Source organism: Pseudoliparis swirei, chromosome 15 (genome assembly GCF_029220125.1).
Source record: "Pseudoliparis swirei isolate HS2019 ecotype Mariana Trench chromosome 15, NWPU_hadal_v1, whole genome shotgun sequence".
Taxonomy (NCBI): domain Eukaryota; kingdom Metazoa; phylum Chordata; class Actinopteri; order Perciformes; family Liparidae; genus Pseudoliparis; species Pseudoliparis swirei.
Window position 1 is genome coordinate 8,415,688 of NC_079402.1, and position 16,638 is coordinate 8,432,325.

The 16,638-nt window shown below is 40.9% G+C and overlaps 1 protein-coding gene across 1 annotated transcript in view; it reads right to left on the bottom strand.

The window, feature by feature from the left end:
• Nucleotides 1-3,851: 3,851 nt before the first annotated feature.
• Nucleotides 3,852-16,638, bottom strand: part of galt (galactose-1-phosphate uridylyltransferase) — a 28,492-nt gene continuing 15,705 nt past the window's right edge. The window contains exons 8-11 of the mRNA XM_056432108.1: nucleotides 14,440-14,572; nucleotides 13,124-13,207; nucleotides 5,955-6,109; nucleotides 3,852-5,702 (exon numbers count right to left, since the gene is read on the bottom strand). Coding sequence (XP_056288083.1) covers nucleotides 5,649-5,702; nucleotides 5,955-6,109; nucleotides 13,124-13,207; nucleotides 14,440-14,572 — 426 coding nt within the window. The 3' untranslated portion in view covers nucleotides 3,852-5,648. The remainder of the gene's footprint in view (nucleotides 5,703-5,954; nucleotides 6,110-13,123; nucleotides 13,208-14,439; nucleotides 14,573-16,638) is intronic.

Below are 16,638 nucleotides of genomic sequence, written 5' to 3' on the forward strand. Positions count from 1 at the left end.
TATTGCTGCAAACCTACAGTAAGTCTGTAGTCCGCTGGCAAACCAAGTAGGAAAATGGCAGGTGACAAAAAACGGTCTGTGTAAATAAAATGATTGCCATGTTCAGGTTGAAAAAGATGTAATGATGCTCATGTCATTATGTAATCGTGTTATCACCTTTTCAGGATAGTTAGTCGATTTTTTTCACAGAAACTACATACCATTTGCTCAGATTTGATTTATTGGCCAACAAAGAGTAATATAATTACTTGCAAATGTAGCACGCAACTGTGAATCAAAGTGCAAAATGTTTAGCCCGATGTGTTTGCTTCAACAAGGAATGTAAATGAGCAGATGAGTCAGATCTGATATGCTGTAAATGTCTAATAAAAATGAAATTCAACTTGTATTAAATATTCTAATGATGAGGTCACTCTAAATGGCATTGTCCTGGCATCCAGCAACATCCTAAATAATCTACGAGATATCTTTGATCAGAATATGTCCTTTAACCTTTATGGATGAATTTTCATCTCTCCATCACACATTATTAACTCTGCTTCCTCCCCGGAGTCTTTGTGACTTCACGTCTCATTGGGTCCATTGCACCTGGCTGGGTCTGATGCCTCCTGCCTGGTGAGCCGACCTCCTGTCATGGCCCTGCTGATGTGCCCTTTCTATTTCTTGGGAGTTTTTCCTGATCCAATGTGAGGTTCTGGGACAGGGATGTTGTATGTGTACAGATTGTAAAGCGCACTCAGGCAATTTCCTAATTTGTGATATTGGGCTATATAAAATAAACTGAATTGAATTGAATTTAACTCCCACATGAAACAAACTTTTATACAATGTTCACAACATTGCAAAAATCCGGCACATCCCGTCTCAAAAGGGTGAAGAGTAATACGTTCACGCATTTCTGACTTCTCGACTAAATTACTGCAATTCCTTATTATCAGGCTGCTCTAATAAGTCTCGGAAGACTCTCCTGTAGATCCAGAATGCTGTAGTACATGTACTGACAAAAAAATCATATTACTCCCATATTGAATTGAAATTGAATTGAATTGAATATAAGCTTCTCTGCACTGGCTCCCTGTACAATTCCCTCACCTACAAATGTGAGGGAATTGGCCAGGTACCATCATATCTTAAGGAGCTTATAGTATCATATTACCCCACTGTAGAGCTGCGCTCGCAGAATGAAGGGCTACTTGTGGTTCCTAGAGACTCAAAAAGTGGGATGGATGGGAGCCAGAGCCTTCAGTTATTAAGCTCTTATTTTATGTAACCAGTTTTAAATTTCCACACACACTCACCACCTTTAAGATTAGGTTTAAGACCAGTGGCAGGTGGTGGAGGTTTTTTTTGTTGGTAGGGCCATCCAATCAATTTCAGCAAACACCCCAGTATGATTCAATGCAAAAAAAAGTGTCTAACACGCATTTCTACTTTGTAGTTAAATATTTAACATTTATTCCAACACTGACATAACAAGGACATTTTATTCATCCACTCTCATCCGCTTAATCCGAGGTCGGGTTGCGGAGGCAGCAGACCCGGCAAGCTGACCCAGACTTCTTTCTCACCCGCAACACTTTCCAGCTCACTCTGGGGAATCCAGATTGGCTTAAATGTATATCACTCATTTATATCTTTAATCAGCAATAGGCTGAACTGCTTCTTAGACCCGTCTCTTCTGGGCCAGAACGATTTGGCCCCGGCTCAGACATGCAGACAGGCGGAGAGGAAAAGTATAGATTTTGCACAGATATCCTATTTTACAAATATTACTGGGTATATTCCATGTCTCCAAAACACAAATATTGACAATTTATAAATATAATTATTAATATTATTATAATCTTTGTAATATTTTTTTTTTTGTGGCTCAAGGTGGCCCAGGCCCAGTATAGCCCTGGTTTCAATAGGACTTGAAACTAGCGATTGAGAGTATCAACTTGTGTTTAGTGAGGTAATAAATCAAGTGAGAAGTAGGGTCATTTTCTCTTAGACTTCCAAACAATTATTGCTGAATCCAAATTAAGGATACTTTCGCACTAATACTAATAATGAAGAACAATTCAACTTATTAAAAGTGGAGGTTGCCGCCTGGTTGCATCCCATATCTACTGGGGAAAATATAATTTTATAATTGAGCACTACATTACAGCGAGCTCGCTTCAAGCTCACTAGAACAGACATCTACATGTTCATGTTTGCTGCTTTGCACTGCGAGCCACTCAAGCTTTAACATTTATTTTGGTTCCAGTTACGTATTGTTGATGGATGTACATTTTTTTCAATTAAATTCAGTTTATTTTGTATCGCCCAATATTACAAACTACAAATTTGCCTCAGAGGGCTTTACAATCTGTACACATAAGACATCCCTATCCCAGGACCTCACATCGGATCAGGAAAAATTCACAACAAATAGAAAAAAAACCTTTCATGGAGAAATAGGGAAGAAACATTCAGGAGAGCAACAGAGGAGGATCCCTCTCCAGGATGGACAGGAGCAATAGATGCCATGTGACCAGAAGGAATCATTACAGAGTTACATAAACACAATGCGGGACTACTTGTAGTTCCTAGAGTCTTAAAAAGTAGAATGGGAGCCAGAGCCTTTAGTTATCAAGCTCCTCTTTTATGGAACCAGCTTCCAATTTCAGTCCGGGAGGCAGACACAGTCACCTCGTTTAAGAGTAGACTTAAGACTTTCCTCTTTGACAGAGCTTATAGTTAGGGCTGAATCAGGTTCACCAGGTCCAGCCCCTTGATATGCTGCTATAGGCTTATAGCTGCCGGGGGACGTTTTAGGATGCACTGAGCACCTATCTCCTCTTTTTTCTCTCCTTAAGGATGAATTTTCATCTCTCAATCACACGTTACTAACTCTGCTTTCTCCCCGGAGTCCTTTTGACTTCACGTCTCATGGGGTCATCGGACCCTATGAGACGGCATAGATCCTATCTGCCTGATGGATCATCGAGGTCTGGGTCGTGGAATTCCTGCTCCTGACTACGCCACTGTCCTGTTGAGACTCCGCCCACTGTTGAGACTCCGCCCACTCCTCCTCCCCACCGCCATCTGCCTGATGGATCGTGGAGGTCTCCATCGTGGAATATGCCTACTATGAACTATTCATACACTCTGTCATATTCATTGAATGTATTTTAACTCTAAATCTGTCCTTCTGTACACATGACATCTATTGCATCTGTCCATCCTGGAGAGGGATCCTCCTCTGTTGCTCTCCTGAAGGTTTCTTCCCTTTTTCTCCCCCTGAAGGGTTATTTGGGAGTTTTTCCTGGTCCGATGTGAGGTTTTGGGGCAGGGATGTCTATGTGTCCAGATTGTAAAGCACTCCGAGACAAATTTGTAATTTGTGAAATTGGGCTATACAAATAAACTGAATTGAATTCAATTCAATTCAATTAGTATGACATGGACCACAATCCAGACCTCCACAATCCATCAGGCAGATGGAGGTAGAGAGGAGGAGTGGGCGGGGTACATCCACAGGGCCATGGCATCAGACCCAGCCAGGTCCAATGGACCCAATGAGACGTGAAGTCACAAGGACTCCAGAGAGAAAGCAGAGTTAATAATGTGCAATGGAGAGATTAATATTTTTCCATAAATAGAGAGAGAAATAAGTAGAGAGAGAATCAGTATGTAGGTAACATTTTGTTTTGGTTACCTTTGGCTTATCTTCGAAAAAATAATGTAATTTTCTCAAGGATGTAGCCATATTGACCTCTAAATTATAGCACCACACATTAGAATTACAGTGGCTGAGTAGGCCTATGAACGATTTTTTCAAAACTGATTTAAAGGTGTGAAATCAAAACTCCAACAAAGCCAGGTAGTATTTAAATTCTTTAGTACGTTTATTAACGTCCAGTAATACACATTTCTCTCTGGCATTCACTGCGCTGAGTTTGTCTCACAGATTTGACCACATCAACGCACCAGGAGTCCCCACGTGGTTCTATGATTTGCTCGATCTTTGCACATCTTGATCTTTTTGTACATTCTCACCAAATGTGTCCTGTGATATTTATCACAGACTGATCCGAAGAGGACATGGTCGGCCGTTAGATCAAGCTGAAAACCAACAAACATAATTTGAGACGTCCCTGAATGACACCCTTATGCTCTGTAGCTGACCTTGACCTCCCCGCTGGAGGTGAAAAGATGTGCAAGCATGCAGGCTTTTATTTCAAGTGATTACAAAGAGATTATTGCTTTACTTTAAATCAATACTTTAAAATGCAGTCAGATTCTCAGCCTAAAGGCAGCTCATCTGCCTCCACTTTGTAAGCAACACTGCCACCTGCCGTTGTCATGGTGATAGCACACCTCATTTATCATGTCAAGAATTAACTTGGTATTTTTATTTGCATGATTTACAATCACGTGCTAGACACAATTTAACTTTTTTTTTTAACCCATTTACTTTTAGAGCTTATTTTAGCTCTTATTGCAATTGAATTGAAATGATTGAATGACGAAGTATCTCCATCCGCATGACCCCTCGAGCTCACCAGGTCTTTGCCCACTGTTACGCACTCTTGGTAATCCCTTAGGTTTGTTATTAGTTACGGAGTTTTTGATTTCCCTGCATACATCTTTCTCGAAACAGCTGATATTCAGAATCTAATTTTAGAAGTATGTCATTACAATAAAGTAATTTGAATGAACTGTCCATGGACACGCCCACGTAGAAGGAGTTTAAAACATGTGAAGTTTATAGTGCTTTGTTTTGTACAACACAGCATGGCCTTCCGGGTCAGAAGTGTCAAGTAATCGACGGGGTGTTGGACAGATCCATTCTGAGACAGTATGTCTAGACCAGATCATTACTCATCTGCTTTTCAAAAGGGTGTCTCTCTCCGTGGTGCTGAAATAATCAAACGCATGAGAGCCCCAAATCAATCCTTAATTCTTCCCCCGTATTCGGAATACTTGTGATTCAGGAACGTTTTGCGTCAACCATCATCAGGTGTAGTGTCAAATATGTGTCTTTATCACATTTGTCAGTGCAGTCGTGTCATGCGCATACCAACAAAGTACACATGACATCATGCCTTTAGTTTTACACATGTTCCATCTGTGACATGTATATGTTTTAAGAACTCTGATTAAGGTGTTTTTCAGAATCAATAACAATGCTCTTGGTCGTCTTACATTGTCAGACGACATTGTTACCGTTAAATCCTTGTTCTAAATGAAATAAAGCAAACCTTTTGAGGCGTAAAGCGGTGAAACGGTTAACGACTTCAAGAATGATTTGTTTTCCATGAGACTACATTCACAAGAAACAAACTCAATTGTTTGAGTCACAAACAACTCCTTTTGTTATTGGAAAGAAGAACACTGCGTGGTCGAAGGCTTACAGCAAAACGAAACAACAAACACAGTTTGTTTAATTTCAACAGAAGGAACAGCGGGAGTGTGTGTGTGTGTGTGTGTGTGGGGGGGGGGGGTAATGTTCTCCAATTATCTCCCCAAAACATGGATTCGGAGATTGGTAGCAAATTTTGTTTGAGGTCCATTTCAGTACCAGCGCAGTACATGTATATTCATATATACAAGAAGAATATCTTAAATCCCTGGGTTCGCAAAGGCACGTCAACATGCTGCACTAGTCGCGTTACACGTCATTGCGTAGTAGTGTAGTGTTCTCCTGGTAGGTTCCTTAGCTTCTCAGCAGCCTGCAAATACAAGAACACAGCAGTGGCAAGTTTTAAAGATACATAGGGACCGAGAACAAATCTACTGCAGTCCTGGTGAAGCAATATAATTAGTATGCTGCGAGGGGTCCGTTTGTGATGGCCTGGGGTGGAAAAGCTCAAGCATCACATCTTAAATCTCAGTACTTTAATCTTTAACACATACAATCCGTATAATTAATGAGTAACTCTGTACTGCACAAAAGATGGGTCTGCACATTTTACAATATTCACCTGCTCAGGAGTGAGGTCCCTTTGCTCCTGGGCGAGCATCTCATAGCCCACCATGAACTTCTTCACTGTGGCTGAACGCAGCAGAGGAGGGTAGTAGTGAGCATGAAGCTGCCAGTGAGAGTTGTCTTCCTTTAAATGGGGGCCCGTCGGGGCTCCTGAATGAGGAGAGGCGAGACATTAGACTTGAGACACAGAGCCAGCTTTACTCAGCCATGAAATGTAGCCGTTCAAGTGGTGAGACATTGTCGGGGACAAAGTCCAGGACTTATTTCCATCGCGGTCTGTGTTGTTCCATCGGTTCATCTAAGATGGAGGCAGCTGTACATCATCCAAAGCGGGAGAACGCAACCACATCCAGTTCCAGACAAACATGCCATATCGTATTAGTATTTTTGATTTCAATGTTTAAACATGCCCATGTGCTTCTTTGGAGATAGCAGCCTCTAATTTACCTTTTCCCCTTAAAGGCTTGTAGGTTCTGCACCTCCGTAATTGTGAGAGGCAGTTTATTTATAGATGAAAGAAGCGTTTCCCATGATCTCAACTCTATAAACATTCATGTTTAGCTTCCCTATTGTGTGTGTTCATGCCGAGTCAGCAAAGATCATCCAGCAGACGGCTTGAGGGTTTCACGGTCTTAAATATTCCGTATTTGTGATCGTCTCGTGACACAGGAAAGGACACGATGCACATTTCTCGGCGACTGTTGAAGCTTTATATTAAAGCGTGGGTAACCATAGCGACGAAACAAATTGGCGAATGTGTAAACAACATTTGAATGATTTCAATGTTTCCGCAAAACCGGAGGACGGGTAAACACACGGACGCAAACAGAACGGCGGCACAATCAAACACTGAAGGCTAATTAAGGATATGCAGGACACAACACGCTCATTTATCTCCCCGCCATCCACGCCACATCAACAAGCCCCTCTGCTCATTAGCTGCAGACCAGACAGCCCCCTATCAGGTCGCTAGCAGGACAAATTAAAGAAGCAGCCAGCGTTGACTCTGAGGGCAACAGAGCAATAAACTTACAAGTGCAATAGAAACAAGTAAACGAGATTTTAAAGTGATTAAGAACTTTCTGTGAGGAGGAAGCAGTGGTCCATACTTTCAGGGATTGTTTTATATCATGACCACTGAGAATTCTCTGCTCTGATTAGCTGGGAAGGAGTCTACTAAATTCAAGTAATTGGACAGTATTACCAGGCACCACTGGTACAGGTGTGTGTACTCTAAATGAAAGCATCAGTATTAAACTGGTTTGGCTAAGGGGTTCCGACTTTGTTTAGTTTAGTTTGTGTGACCAAAAACATTAGACATTTAGTCAAGAAAGAAATGTTCCTGTCACGACGCTATTAGAGTGGACCCAAAAGCACGACTCAGACAGGAGTAACAAAGATGACTGTCTTTGGTTGGAAACAGGCTGGGTCAAAACCGGGAGATCAGTCGAAGAAGCAAACAAGTGCAAAAAGGGGCGGGGCAGAGAATCAGAGGTCACGGCAGGCAGGCAGGGTCAGAACAGGCAGGTCAGGAATATACTCTAATAACGCTGGAGAACTTGGCACGAAAACACAAGACAATCTGGCAGAGGACAAGTGGAAGTGAGGGAGCTAAATAGTGAGGGACTAATGAGGGGATGGGCTGCAGGTGAGAAGGGCGTGAGGACCAGGTGAAGGGAATGAGGGACTAACGAGGGAGTGATCAGAGGCAGGTGAGGGGAGTTGGATTGACGAGATGGTGTGACAGGATGAAAACAACTATTACAAAAAGGAAGGCGTGGAGCTAAACTGTTACAGTTCCTCGTTTTCCCCACATAAAAGGTTTTTTTTAGGAGTTTTTATTCGTCTTAATCAAGGACAGGATGGTTAGAGCACCAGCCGAGCCAACGTGAGTTAAAATGTTTGGCATTGAACTGGATTGAGATTGAATGAAGGGCAAAGCATTATGTTCAAGTTATTTTTATGCTCAACATCCAGACATCGTTGAGTGGAAGCATTTTATTCCTCGGATTTCTCACCATTTCTTTGTCTAACTTGACAAAACCTGCAGATTAGTGCATGAAAAATTGTATTATCCCACAACTCGATCAATACTCTTTAAGAGGGGAATTACCGAAGGGATTTGCGACATTTAAATACCTTCTTTGTCGCCTGTGATGCTTTCTGATCTGACGGGGGATTAGAAGTAGGATTAAAAATATCTCTCATTACATTTTTTCTTTCTTAAACACAAAAGCCATTCAAAAACAGAATCACAGAGACATTGAACCAGCAATGAGAGAAACCGTTTCCTTACAATGGCGGCTAATCACACACTGAGAGAGATGACGCGAGATAAGGAATGAAGAGAGACAGATGCGACTATTAGGAGACAATTAACCACTTTTAAATAGGTTTGGATGTGTTTCGTCTGCTGCATGCGTGCATGTGTTAGAATGAATTTAAAGCAGGTAGCTTTATCCAATCCATGATTTCCCAGGTGACTCAAACACCATCCAACCACGTCTATCCCCACACTGCCACGAATAAACTCGGCCCAAAATAAAAGCTGGCTGGACGAAATGCACCCGAATAAAGCACCAACACAGATGGGGAGATAAGGTAACTCATCATGTAAGCCAGGTCTGTGTCTGGATATGGATATGAATAAGAGTGTGTTTCCACATGAAAGAGTCAGTGTGTGCAGCATTTCTATGTGTGCATGTGTGTCAAGCTCTCTGTGTGTTAGCGCACCAAAGCACATCAACTGTAATCCCAGCAATCTGTATTCCCTTAATCCCCCTTGATGAGGTGAAAATAAAACTATTGTTTGGAGAGTTTAAGGTATTGTTGCCAATTTAAAAAAAGAACACAAATTGACCGTATTCCATTATTTGCAAGAATGTAATGGAATAGAAAACAGAAGGAAGTAGTAGCAGATAACATGTTACATTTCACATTGTTTAAAGATATGAAACTGCATTTGACACTGAATATGTCGCGCTATTTGTTGCAACAGTTAAGAAATAAATAAAGTAAATATTGAAGCTCTTAGATTACAGTTGGTATATTAAACTAAAAGATCCAGACCCCACAGGATACTCTCGTGAAATGTGTGTTTTAGAGCATCAACAAGCGACACCATGCACACTCTGCTGTAACAATAACGTTAAGTGACAATATACTATAAAAACATAAAGACTAATTTTAATGTATTGTTAGTCGTTTAAATGGTGTGTTCACCACTTGTAAGTACCTCTTCGGCAGATGCTTTCCCCCATTTCTCCTCCAGCCCTGTGCAAAAGAAGTAATAACATTCTTTGCCACAGAAAATAACCGTCTGACTATAACCGTCAGCACATTGCTGTAACACAAACTTTCTGGCCATCTAAAAAAATAAAACACACAAGATTAAAGCCAAAACTTAAGACAAGATCTGTCGGATCCTTCACCACAGGCAGCGTTAGACCCAGACTTTACTTCAAAGATTTGATGTCTGATAAAATAACATGAAGGAAGTCAGTGAATGACTGTGTCCTCGCATGCCCTCTGTCCTTTTCTCCACGCCGCAGTTTGAGAGCAACATCTCTCTTTTCGAAAATCTTTAATTTGGGCTCCCTCGCAAAAACAAATACAAAAAGCAGCATATGTGGGACCCAGGTGATCTCCCCACGATGGATCTGAGACCGGACAATCGATACCAATTGTCACTCTCGAGCCAACTTTAATTTGGATTCGTCTCTCTTCCTGACTACGGAGCTGTGGACTGAATTAAACTAAGATTAACTTCAACCTAGTTGTTAGTCCTAATTAGTCATGATGTGCATGCCTCACTAGCTTCAGGCTGTTCATGAAAGAGGGAAAAGCCCACCATTTGGGAATGGGAGAGCGAAATAGACAAAAAAACAAAAGAAAAGTGATCGGCGCTTGGCGAGAAAAGCGTATACACCCTCTCTGCACTATGTCCACAAGTTGTCTCGGGAGTGCATCTAGAATCTAGATGCAAGCTGCAGCGTCTATCTTCACTCAGAATGAGAATGTCTTAGACAGGGAGCAGTGAGGTTTCCAGCGGCAGGGGTTGTTCCTGTGACCTTTTTGCTTCTAAGAGGATCCCTCTGAGCGTGATGACACGGCTCTCCGTCCTGTCACACATCCCTCATCGCATCACCTTTTTGTTACAGTTTGAACCCGCTGCAAGGATTTTGTCTGCCAACACTCACAATGGGTTTTTTCTCATTTCCCTCCCGGTCTCAGTCCAGGTGAATATCAGCCAACGCCTGAGATTCTAAAGAGGAACAGCTGTCCCGGTGGCATACACCTCCCTTTTAATATAAAGCGCAGGGCCTTTGTGTGTTTTGTGCAAGCTGCTTCTTCACAGCCAATTAAACACAACAGTTAAACCAAGATTACTACTCGCTTCTCGACTGTAGTGGCGTGAGGTCTGTCGAAATAGATGTGAATTTGGGATTTCACCATCTGAGATCTTTGCAAATGTATTTCGTCACCCTGCATGTTCTGTCAGAATGAAAAAAGGTGATTCGCTTGCTTATTCAATTATTCGCTGTCTTGTTGCTGGTTCTTTCATGTCCTCTGACGGAGTTGTTTTGCCGCGATGCCAAAGTGATGGTAACCAAAGGAGAATGGGTGCAGGATCCAGACACGCTGCTCAAGAGGAGAAACAGCAGCAACCATTGAAAAGAGAAACCTGAACTTCAACATAATGTCGTGCGGTGTAGAACGCATGTTCATATACAATGCATAAAGCACTACATTCTAAAGTTGAGCGCTCTTCAAAATATATCCGAAATCCAAAGTTTATTAAAAGCCAGAGATGTACAAAATGTACACATTTGACGCAGCAGTTATTACATTATTATTATTGTGTTAACAACTAATTTCAGCACCAGCAGATGGGGAAAAAGCACTCGCCTTTTTATTGAAAATAAAATAATTATAAAATGTGCCTCTGGGGAAATTTAATTGAGAATCATATTCTGAATGGAAAAGACAAATACCACCTGGAAGGCCAGCAAATATAGAAAAACACTGGCTTGGGTAAATAAACATTAAAGATGCTCTAATCAATATGTACATGGGCAATAGATCAAATGACTGTGTGTAATGGGAAAGGTGCCAGATTATCCCCATATTCTGTAGTTCCATTTAGCGCTCCATGGCGTTTTAGCATCTTTCAGCTCATTGTGTTGGGTCTTACAGCCCACCACTTTCCTCTTTTGGATCTCATTAGCATGTCGAGCAGCAGCAACAGGGATAAAACATTTAAACAAGCTATAAAAACCCAGCATACAATTCCTTTCCAGCATCAGATTGTACATCCACACATGTTAGTTACCCACTATTAAACAGCGTTTAGCTGCTATTGAGCCCGGTATTTCCCTCATGAGGAGATAGAAATGAGCTAAAAGGAGAGTGCATATTGATTTTCATATCCATCAGCTGGAAAGACACACAATCACAAATGAATGCTGATGTTAAATAAGCCATTATAAGCTCATAACGAGTTAACCTGCGGTCATGCAGACAAGATGTTAGACGTTACTATAGCTAATGGTAAAAAAAAAAGAAACTGATCTACACCACAAGTTGAGACTCCGCCCACTCCTCCTCTCTACCTCCATCTGCCTGATGGATCGTGGAGGTCTCCATCGTGGAATATGCCTACTATGAACTATTCATACACTCTGTCATATTCATTGAATGTATTTTAACTCTAAATCTGTCCTTCTGTACACATTACATCTGTTGCATCTGTCCATCCTGGAGAGGGATCCTCCTCTGCTGCTGTCCTGAAGGTTTCTTCCCTTTTTTTCCCCCCTGAAGGGTTATTTGGGAGTTTTTCCTGATCCGATGTGAGGTCTTGGGACAGGGATGTCTATGTGTACAGATTGTAAAGCACTCCGAGACAAATTTGTAGTTTGTGAAATTGGGCTATACAAATAAACTGAATTGAATTGAAAGTGCTCTTAATCAACATGAAATCCGTTTTTCTTCATGGTTGTACATGTGAAAAAACATGAAATAATGTGATGTGTCTTGAGTGTGCTTTAAAGAGGTAAAAAGGGAGTGACATCAAAGAAGAGGACCTCTCTTGTGTCAATGTATTACAGCAGAGTGACGATTGAAATGCAATAAGAATGTTCCTCACTAATCCGTGAGGAACAACTCTGCATCCTAATTTCCATCTTTTCAATGGCATTGCACCAGATAATCAACATTCCTGTGATATCAATGCCATGTTGGTGGATGATGATGTAAAGTTAGACATGAAAGAAAAACACGTGATGCCACCAAGTTTGTTTTTAAAATCCCGACTGACTCCTCCATCCGACCTCTGCAGCTCCTCCAGAATGCTGCAGCAGCTCGACCGGTTTTCAGCCTCCCGAAATTCACCCACACTACTCCGCTCTCTTCAGTGGTCACCGGTGGCTGCCCGCATCCACTTCAAATCATTGGTTCTTACGTAACGTGCTGCGAATGGATCGGGCCCCGTCCACATCCAGGATATGGTCAAGCCTTACACCCCAGCGTGTTCACTCCGCTCGGCATCTACCAATCACCTTGTGACTCCGTCACTTCGAGCTAATCACTCGACAAAATCCAGACCGTTTGCTCATTGGTGGAACGAGCTCCCCACTGACATCAGGACAGCAGAAAGTCTCTACATCTTCCACAGGAAACTAAAAAAACACCTCTTTTATGACTATAACTTGAATAAAAGCAGATTAGCACTTCAGTGGCACTTGCTTTTGTTATTTTTGTAGTTGGGTTTTCTTGAAGAAATGTTACTTTCTTGATTCTTGTTGTTTTGAGTTTGTACTCATGGTTGAATGAACTTATTGTAAGTGGCTTTGGATGAAAGCGTCAGCTAAATGACACGCAATGTAATGACTCCGCTTCACATATTTAATGACTATTGCAGACAATGGAAATGGAGCTCATTCATATATCAAACTGACAAAGTGAATTTGTTACCGGCTGGCCAGATATGTGAACAGCCTCCAGTTTGTAGCACCAATCCATCGACAGATTTTTATGTATTTAGATTGAAATTATCTTTCATCTTTCCCGCCATCTGTCCCGCTCTCCTGTCACTTTACAAAAGTAACTTTCAATATTGTTATTGAAACTTTTTGTCTTCTCAACACTCCCACTCCGTTGTCTTACCGTGCCAGCCCATGGAGTAGGGGAACGAGATCTCAAACAGATTGTCATACTTGGTCAGCAGTCGCTTCATGATGTCAGCCAGACCTGATGAACAGACGGACAAATTAGGGATTAAAATCGTAATTGATCACCTGCATTTAATCTTATAAATTGTTTTAAAGAGCTTGTTTTACACTACAACATCTTTGTTCCAACGACACGTACCATGTCCAGCTCCACTCGAAGCAATTTGGAATTCTGAATTGGGCCCATTTACAACACCAAATGCATTGAGAATTTAAATGATCAATTAATGGCCAAACTAAATTCAGAATACACTCGATTAAACATAATGATTCTGTGCAATTTCCAGGTTATTTGAAGAACACAACAAGCAGGACATTTGAAACAAAATTCAACCCATTCTTTAAAAACTGATCTGGACAATATTTAAGAAAATAAGAACATCGATGTTTATCCAAAATGTCAAAAGAAGCAATGGGGTTTGATGTGAAGCTGTATTTTTACGTCCAACAAGTGCTATTTCTGTCACATAAATCACAAAATACTGAAAATACTCCAAATCGATGTCCTTGTGATACACGGATACTGTTGAGACAACTTGGATCATATTTAGTGAACCCATTCCTGATTGACATCCTTGTTATTGGTGATTAGTTGATGAAATAATCATCAATATCTGCGTTAACAAATCAGCCTGTTGTTGAAAATGGCCACGGGCCCAGCTGACTGTTCGTCTGTGTTGATTCTAGTGTGAAGCAGCGGTGACACACTGTGCCTCAGCCGGCAGCTGGCCCACCGATCCATCTTGTCTAGATACCGTCACAACACAGACGCTCCATCAGCTAAATAGACTCTCGGTTGTCAACCAAATGAGCCGGTAGCTCATGATGGGGTTTGTCCTTGAGAGGGAATGGGATGTAATCTCACAAGATCTCCTCGACCTTAAGATAATTAGTTCTCAGGCAACAACAACAACAACAACATCGACTTGAGTCATCTGAACGACAGTCAATAACCAATTTATTTAACAATTTGCAAAGCGTTGTGTTTCTTTATGAACTATATGATAGAGGGATGGTTGACAAGCTACAAATACTTGCAACCACCATAATCTATATGTAGCAGCTTGAGATAGCAGACTGTTAGTTAAAGTTTGAACTCATTCATTCATAACTAGCATCCCATTTTTTAAACTTTGGCCTACAATTTTATATTTGATTGAGCAGATTTAAACTCCATGATTTGGAAGTTGCCTGAATGTGCTGTGAATAACACACACACACACACACACACGCGCGCACTTCCAAACTCACCCTCCCTCTCCTCTGTGGTGAGGTCATTGATCCTGAGGACATGTCTTCGTGGTAACAAAAGCGTTTGGTAGGGCCACGTTGCCCAATATGGAACCACCGCCAGCCAATCAGACGTCTCCACCACTACACGCTCCTAGAGAAGAGACACCATTTAAATGTTTTTGAAGAAGCAGGGAAGTAATATTGAGTCCATATAAAGTTTATGCTGAACTGATTCTTGTTCTAGAAAAGTCAAAAACACTGATTTAAAAAGTCGGGTTTGGTTCCAGATCTATAGGAGAACATAACTCAAGACTCCAAATCCAACCTTAGAGCTTAACCTGAAGCTAGACTACATCGTGTGGTTCGCTCTATTCGCCTCAAAAGGTATGGTAAAGAAAAAATATATATATGTACAGAAAAAAGTTGCACTATTGTAATGTAAGACGAGCAGCATGGTTCTGTTGGTGCAGACTGAAATACCTCAACTATTGGACGGTTTGCTAACACATTCGTACAGACATTCATGGTTCCCAGAGGATGAATTGTTAATTTTCTTCTTTTTACAGATATCTACGAGCAAGTAAGTATTGTTGAGTTACCTGCTGTTTCTAAACTTATTTGTAATTTGTTTTAAACTATTGGAGCCAGTGAACCTGACCTGGAAAATCTCATATCTGTGTATACAATCTGAGCAACTGTAATGATTATCATTCAGCAGGTTGAGCTCCTTGAACCGTCCTATTCAGGGAATACAAGTTATTGAGAAAAGCCATCCAAGCAGTCAATTTATCAAACCTAATATTCCACATGAGAGAGGACTGCTGGTTCTTCTTCTCTTTTCATCTCTTTTCTTTTTTTCCTTGCAGTCTTTCGAGTAATTACTGTGTGTGAACGATTACAAAGCTGAATTTGATGAAACGACAATACTTTACAAACATTTAGTCCCATAAGTTATAATAAACACAGACATATACAGAGACGGTAAACGGAAAAAAACATGTTCAGACTGCTTTGGCTTTTTTAAGCGTTGAGCCCAGAAGAATAAAAACAAGGAATACTGAGTAATACCAAAAAATGTGTAAAGGTCGACAGAGCACGCTCTTACTTTACAACAAACAGAGTTCAAAATGATTATGGAACAGGTCAGTGGCTGTTCGCAGCACGAAAGCTTCATTACCATAAACTGTTTGAATGCAGAAGGTGTCGGAAGCTAAGATTTAACAAGCTGATGATGAGTGGGCACAAACATGACCCGACCTTGGTATTACAATTCATCAGAAATAGATTAGCTCAGAAAGTGTGTGTAAAGGTGTGGGTAGGTGTGTAGGTGTGTGTGTGTGTGGGTGTTTATGTCTGTTTAACATCCATAGTAGGAATCTTGTGAAAGTTCATACTATCCCAAAATCACCTCTCTCTCTCTTTCTATTATTTATATATACACTACCGTTCAAAAGTTTGGGGTCACCCAGACAATTTTGTGTCTTCCATGAAAACTCACTTTTATTTATGAAATGAATTGAACATTTCATAGAACATATAGTCAAGACATTGACAAGGTTAGAAATTATGATTAATATTTGAAGTATTAATTTTGTTCTACAAACTTCAAGCTCAAAGGAAGGCCAGTTGTATAGCTTATATCACCAGCATAACTGTTTTCAGCTGTGCTAACATAATTGCACGGGTTTTCTAATCAGACATTAGTCTTCTAAGGCGATTAGCAAACACAATGTACCATTAGAACACTGGAGTGATCGTTGCTGTAAATGGGCCTCTATACACCTATGGAGATATTTCATTAGAAACCAGACACTTCCACCTTGAATAGTCATTTACCACATTAACAATGTATAGTGTGTATTTTTGATTCATGTTATCTTTATTGAAAAAACAGTGCTTTTCTTTGAAAAATAAAGACATTTCTAAGTGACCCCAAACTTTTGAACGGTAGTGTATATACACACACAGTATATACTAGATTTCCCTTAACGGCATGTTAATATATATTTCCAAACACACCTCCCCGTATGCCTCATTCTGATTCCAAAATGAAAAGTGTGCCGTGTCGAGGCCTCGGAGCAGAAACAATAATTTGCAGCAGGATTGATCGACCGCAGAGCTCCTCAAGCTGTATTGATTTTGTAAACTTTTTTAGGCTTCTTGGGGGCAGAAGAACCTCAAAACGAGCTGAAAAACACGACGTCCTGACAGACAATC